The sequence below is a fragment of the Narcine bancroftii genome, chromosome 10 (genome assembly GCF_036971445.1).
Source record: "Narcine bancroftii isolate sNarBan1 chromosome 10, sNarBan1.hap1, whole genome shotgun sequence".
NCBI lineage: Eukaryota > Metazoa > Chordata > Chondrichthyes > Torpediniformes > Narcinidae > Narcine > Narcine bancroftii.
This window is the reverse complement of record NC_091478.1, coordinates 46,575,552-46,582,912: the sequence shown is the minus strand read 5'-3', so window position 1 is coordinate 46,582,912 and position 7,361 is coordinate 46,575,552. Positions and strand designations below refer to the sequence as shown.

General features: G+C 41.5%; 1 protein-coding gene across 2 annotated transcripts in view; it reads right to left on the bottom strand.

Moving 5' to 3' along the window:
- Positions 1–2,526: 2,526 nt before the first annotated feature.
- Positions 2,527–7,361, bottom strand: part of ccar1 (cell division cycle and apoptosis regulator 1) — a 100,134-nt gene continuing 95,299 nt past the window's right edge. For both annotated transcript variants that reach the window (XM_069900841.1, XM_069900842.1), the window contains exons 24-25: positions 4,704–4,909; positions 2,527–2,888 (exon numbers count right to left, since the gene is read on the bottom strand). In XM_069900841.1, coding sequence (XP_069756942.1) covers positions 2,829–2,888; positions 4,704–4,909 — 266 coding nt within the window. In that variant the 3' untranslated portion in view covers positions 2,527–2,828. The remainder of the gene's footprint in view (positions 2,889–4,703; positions 4,910–7,361) is intronic.

The following is a 7,361-nucleotide window of genomic DNA, read 5'->3' as shown; positions in this document are numbered from 1 at the left end:
ATGAAGACGCACTAGAATTTCTCTTCCTCCTCAGTTGTACGTCCAACCACAAAGCCCAGTTCCTTTCTAAATTCAGGTGAAAAGTATTTAGGACCTTGCTTCAATCTTATGGCTCGATCCACAGATTGCCCCATTATCCTCCTCTTTCCTGGTTATTTTGCCCTCATTACATTAACAGATCCCTTCAGATTTACCTTTATCCTGCCCACACATTGTATTTTGTGACTCTGCTTTGCCTTCCTAAGTTCCTTTCTATACTCCTGACACTTCTTATATTCTTGTCAGCCTTCCTCCGATTGTAGTTCTCTGTATTGCCCAAGTTCTTCCTTTTTTCTTGGTATTCAATCCCCAATCTCTGGTTCCCTGTAGTTGTTGCCCATGAATTTTTATCCTGACAGAAACATGCTGACCCTGGACTCTCGCTGTGACTCCTTTGAATGCTTTCCATTGTGCAGATGCAGACTTATCTGCAAATAGATGTTCCCAGTCTACTTTTGTCTGATCTTGACATTTTTTAAAATAACTGGTCTTATCCCAATTTGTTCCTGGTCTAACTTCTTTTTCCATAACTACTTTGAAATTCTTTCTTTGGCTTGGCTTCGTGGATGAAGATTTATGGAGGGGGTAAAAGTCCACGTCAGCTGCAGGCTCGCTTGTGGGTGACAAGTCCGATGCGGGACAGGCAGACACGGTTGCAGCGGCTGCAGGAGAAAATTGGTTGGTTGGGGATGGGTGTTGGGTTTTACCTCCTTTGCCTTTTGTCAGTGAGGTGGGCTCTGTGGTCTTCTTCAAAGGAGGTTGCTGCCCGCCAAACTGTGAGGCGCCAAGATGCACGGTTTGAGGCGATATCAGCCCACTGGCGGTGGTCAATGTGGCAGGCACCAAGAGATTTCTTTAGGCAGTCCTTGTACCTTTTCTTTGGTGCACCTCTGTCATGGTGGCCAGTGGAGAGCTCACCATATAACACGATCTTGGGAAGGCGATGGTCCTCCATTCTGGAGACGTGACCCACCCAGCGCAGCTGGATCTTCAGCAGCGTGGACTCGATGCTGTCGACCTCTGCCATCTCGAGTACTTTGACGTTAGGGATGAAAGCGCTCCAATGGATGTTGAGGATGGAGCGGAGACAACGCTGGTGGAAGCGTTCTAGGAGCCGTAGGTGATGCCGGTAGAGGACCCATGATTCGGAGCCGAACAGGAGTGTGGGTATGACAACGGCTCTGTATACGCTTACCTTTGTGAGGTTTTTCAGTTGGTTGTTTTTCCAGACTCTTTTGTGTAGTCTTCCAAAGGTGCTATTTGCCTTGGCGAGTCTGTTGTCTATCTCATTGTCGATCCTTGCATCTGATGAAATGGTGCAGCCGAGATAGGTAAACTGGTTGACCGTTTTGAGTTTTGTGTGCCCGATGGAGATGTGGGGGGGCTGGTAGTCATGGTGGGGAGCTGGCTGATGGAGGACCTCAGTTTTCTTCAGGCTGACTTCCAGGCCTAACATTTTGGCAGTTTCCGCAAAGCAGGACGTCAAGCGCTGAAGCTCTGAATGGGCAACTAAAGCGGCATCATCTGCAAAGAGTAGTTCACGGACAAGTTTCTCTTGTGTCTTGGTGTGAGCTTGCAGGCGCCTCAGATTGAAGAGACTGCCATCCGTGCGGTACCGGATGTAAACAGCGTCTTCACTGTTGAGGTCTTTCATGGCTTGGTTCAGCATCATGCTGAAGAAGATTGAAAAGAGGGTTAGTGCGAGAACACAGCCTTGCTTCACGCCATTGTTAATGGAGAAGAGTTCAGAGAGCTCATTGCTGTATCTGACCCGACCTTGTTGGTTTTCGTGCAGTTGGATAATCATGTTGAGGAACTTTGGGGGACATCCGATGCGCTCTAGTATTTGCCAAAGCCCTTTCCTGCTCACGGTGTCGAAGGCTTTGGTGAGGTCAACTTTGAAATATACAGAGGTATAATCACTATATCCAAAATACTCCTCCACTGACTCTTCATCAGACTGGCTACATTCCCCAAGAAAAGGTTGAGTAATGCTCCTTTTCTTGTTGGTCTCTCTAAACACTATCAGAATGCCCTCCTGACAAAAACTGTACCGCTCTCTGAGCCTTTAACACTAAGGCAATCCCAGTTAATATTTAGAAAATTGAACACCCGAGTGTTATAACCTGGCCTTTATTCGAGGTCTCTGCTCTTTGCCAACATGTATGCTCCTGATGACTACTGGAATATCTGTAATTTACCTTCAGCAAAATGACACCCTTTTTTGTACCTAATTTTGCCCATGTGGCCTCATTTGAGGAACCTTCCAAGATCTCCTCCCCCAATATACAGTAATGCATTCCTTGACTAAGGAGTGCAATGCTACCTTACACCCCTTGTCTTGTCTGGGACCCTACTCCCCAAGATTATAGTTGCCAGTCTTGCCCATATTTCCCTTTTAATATCATGAAAGATTAAAATAATTGGGTGTTTATACATTTTGAAACTAGTAATCAGTCCAGGAATACAATTCAACCAACAAAAAAGTCTGGTTTCATGTACTTTATTAACATTAAAAAGTTAAATGTTCTTCTAAAAACATTTAGCAAGCAAAGGCTTCTTCAACCGAGTAACTACCAATCTTTGAAGCAGTTAGAAATACCACCTTTGCTAAGTTTTTTTGTTTTTAAACAGTTGACAGTTATTTAGAACTTTGTACATCTTTTTTTTCTACAAACACACCCTGAAACTACAAAAATCCATTACACATGCAGTGCTTCAGTCAACTGCAACCGAGTAAAATCATTTTATAACAATATAGTCAACTATCCAGGTATCCACATCACTAATCATGGAGGTGCTCCATTTTCCTTTGACTTTTTACTTTTGTCTTCATCTGAAATTTCTCCCTATTTTGAAACAAAGTTAAAGAAATATAATGAACTGAACAGAAACAGTGAACATCAGAAGTCATCTAAAAGGAAAATGCTGCAGAATTTCAAGCACGCATGATTAAACCGAGCTTTTGAAGGAAGAAATAAGCAACGTAGAGATTAGAGTTCCAATGAGGGATATGAGTATTGCTGAATGCACACATTGTAAATGACCCATCTAAATAAATTCTTTATAAGGTCTGCACAAATAGCAAAATTAGGCCCAAGGCAGCCCAATGTCAGTAAATCAATAAAAGGAACAACGGAACTGCAGTGCCACTAAAATAAAAACAGAAAATGTTTATACACTGCAGGTTAGGTTGCATCTGTGGGGAGAGAAACAAAGCTAATAAATCAGGTCAAAGACTCTTCATCAGACCCAGTGAAAGTTCTTCAATCCGAAATATTAGCTATTTTTCTTCCCATGCCGAGCCTGACATGCTGAGAATTTCTAGGATTTTCTTTTATTTCAGAATTCCAGCAACTGCAGTTTTTAAAAAAAATTTAGACTGCACCACAATTGTATCAGAACAATTAACAGTGCAGAGGAAATGAGGTAAATTATTGCTTGAATTATTGTCAGTTTTACTATATTTCACTTATAGCATTCAAATAAACAGAGCTCTCAGTAACTTAATTAAGCTAGAGGGTGGAGAACAGGTTCACAAGGTTGTCTCTAGGACTGGAGGATTTGAGTTACAAGGAAAAATTGTATAAATTTGGATGTTTTTCTTGGAGCTGAGTGCAACCTTTGAGCTTTATATAAATATGAAGTCTTTTTTCCTCGGGGAGTCTAAAACTAGAGGGCACGGGTTTAAGGTGAGAGGGGAAAGATTTAAGGGAAAATGAGCGACAATTTTTTTTCTCCCCAGAGAGGACAGTGGGTACACAGAAGGTGTTGCTCGAGGAGGGCACATCTACAATATTTGAAAGACATTTAGTCATGGACAAGACAGGTTTTGAGGAATATGGGCCAAAACTCAGGCAAATAGGACTGGTCTAAATAGGCACCTTAGTCAGGATGGATGGGTCAGGCCAAAGGGTCTATTTCCATGCTGCCACTAAACATCAAAGGAACTAACTCTGACTTAAGCTAATTAATGTACGCTGGTAGAGATCAAATTGAATTATATGATCGTCTCAGTGAGGCACCAATACATACCAGCTTTGAGTGACATAGTATCACCAATTATCTAAGCAGATAATTGAGGAGTGGGGAAAGTAAGTAAGTCAGTCAGTAGGGAAAGGTTGAGTTAAGGGTCAAGGAGTGTGCCAATATAACATTGCTCCAGTCAGAGCAGATTCAGAATATTAATGATGGAATCGGACATAAAGGCTCTTCAACACCACCATGTCTGTGCTAACTATCAAGTACCTATTTTTCCTGACCCCATTATTTTGCAGTGATGGAGGATATGACCTGAAAGAGAGTAAAGTGAGGCACCGCTGGAAGAGCATGGGCATTCTTCCTATTTTATGGGCAACTTTTACACTTTCAAGTTGCATAGTCCAAAACAGACATTACATGGAATGTGCTGCAGAAAATCAGAGCATTTGACCAATCAAGTGCATTCTGGTATTTTATGGTTTGCAAGTCTCTTTCCAAATCTCCTCACAATGGTCATAGCTCACATCCCAGATTTGTTTACACTGGAGAAATGTTTTACATTGCTGTGACAAATTAAATGCTGCATTTCTCTACAACAATCACTGAACCACTGAAGACTTTTTGCACTAATGAAAATGTATTCTTTCCTCCCCTCGTGATGATGGCAAACCATCCATGTTTACCTTTTTAAGGACACTTTGAATTTCCTCCATAACTGATGACAGTTTCTTGTTGGTGTTAATCAGCTGCTGTTCAAAACGTAGCTTCGCTTCCTCATACACTTTTAAGTTTTCCTCAGCTCTGGCCAGATATTTCTTGTTTTCTCTCATTTCTGAAGACAAACTTTTGCTGGCATTTTCCATATTAGATATCTGCTTTTTCCCTTCCTCTGTTCAAAATAAAAGATTAAAATTATACCTTTATCAAAACAAAACTGCAATTGAAATGTACCTGGATAAATACCATATCTGAAAAACTATGGACCAAGGATGGGAGAGTTAACATTTCAGGTCAGTGACTTATCACAAGCAAAGTTTGCTTTCCTGAAACTTCAGGTTCATTGTCATTTATAAAAATGATGCAGTGCAAGAGTGTGTTTGCAAATTGATCACTTCGCCATCTTATTTTGTGCAACAAGGCAAATATAAAAGTGCAGTTACAGAGGGCGATCATTTGGTTTAGAGCAGAAGAAACAATTTTATATTTAGTTCATTCCAAAGTCTGATGATGGTGGGAAAGAATTGTCCTTGAATCTGGTGTGGCTTCCGATAAATCATTTAGTATGTTTGCTGCTTCTTCAAGGCAGCAGGAGTTATAGATGGAGTTAATAGAGGGGAAGGGATTGTGCACGATGGCCTGAGCCCCATTTACAACCATTTTCAGTCTCTTGTAGTCATGGGTGGAGCAATTCCCCGACCATGCACTGATGCGCCTTATGCATGATATCAATTAGAATCAGATTTATTGCCATGAACATGTCACAAAATTTGTTGGTTTGTAGCAGCAGTATTGTGCATTACTGGTGCAAAATTGCTATAAATTAGTTTCGTAAATACATTATTTAAAAATAAATAATTTGTGCAAAAAGATTAAAAAGTGAGGTAATGTCTTTTGGTATATTGTTCAGAAATTTGATGGCATAGGGGAAGTTGTTTTTGTAATGTTGGGCATGTGTTTTCAGGCTCTTGTACCTCCTTTCAGATGATACTAGCGAGAAAAGGGCATGGCCTTGGTGGTGAGGGTCCTTGATAGAGGCTATTTTTTTGAGACACCACTTAAAGATATCAATGGCCAAATTCATAACCCTCTGTAGCCTTTTCGTGTCATGTGCATTGGCACCTCCACACCAGACAGTGATGCAACCAGTCAGAATGCTTTCCATGGTACAGCTGTAGAAATTTATGAGTCTTTGGTGTGTACCAAATCTCAAACTCTTAAGATATAGCCACTGGCAAACCTTCAATGGTGGATCTGTATAAGTGAGGAATGCAACTTTTTCACTCCATTGACACTGCCTAACATTCTGACATTCTCTTTTACTTCATATTTCTTACATCTGCAATATTGGATTTTGTATTTTTCTGAAACTGCTATAAATCACCGCCAGTGGGCTGATAACGCCTCAAACCGTGCATCTTGGCGCCTCACAGTTTGGCGGGCAGCAGCCTCCTTTGAAGAAGACCGCAGAGCCCACCTCACTGACAAAAGGCAAAGGAGGAAAAACCCAACACCCAACCCCAACCAACCAATTTTCCCTTGCAACCGCTGCAATCGTGTCTGCCTGTCCCGCATCGGACTGGTCAGCCACAAACGAGCCTGCAGCTGACGTGGACTTTTTACCCCCTCCATAAATCTTCGTCCGCGAAGCCAAGCCAAAGGATAAATTATCAACAAGACATCTGCACATCAATATTTATGACTCATGAGTCTTTACCCTCCATTAAAAAAAAATCAGGAACAACTTGTGTAATTTAACTAAAGTAATAATCCCCATTATCCAGAAAGAAGCAGAAAATAAACAGGTAAAGAATACAGAAGTTTTAAATTGGTGCCCTAGTAGTTAATTCACCATTCACACAGCACACAAACTCAAGCAACTGGCAAATACAGGTATGTGCCGCTTAAAGTCCATTTGGGTAATGTCCTACTGCATAGATGTCTGTGGTTCCATAGTTATTCAGTTACTGCGAGCAAGTCCACAGCAATTTGGATAAAGCAACTGCTAGCTATAGGAAATTGTATACTGTATACCTAAACTGAATCGATTGCCCCCTCTTTCCCCACACCCCTATGTCGGTCTCCACACTGATCCACTACCCCGCACTCTCCCCACAGCTCTGTGTCAGTCCCCACACTGATCCCACTGCTCCACTCTCTCTCCACAGTCCTGTCAGTTGTCACACTGATCCCCACTTACAAATAAAAAGTTTACAGGTACACCACAGTATCCCATGTAGCTTTGCTAAGTATATACTATGGTGTTTGCACAACTTCTACATAGCATAATGCCCAATTTCATACAACGTATCATGGATGTTAAGCAGAGCATACCTGTACACTTATCTGGCATCTACTAATTCCTATAGGTGCCAGATACCAGGAGTTACTGTATAACTAACACACACTCCATAGGCATTCAAATAAAGCATTTTGTCAGATAACCATACAAAAGGCAGGGTTTGTGATGCATCTAAAAATAGAGGGATGCAATACACCTGCTGATCAATGATCTGTCAGTACCGATGACTTGGGCGAAGTATTAGAGATCATTAGCTCCAAAATCACAAGCCCAAGTCAGTTTCACATTAAATGAAATGATGATTAGTGGGCCACAGACCCAT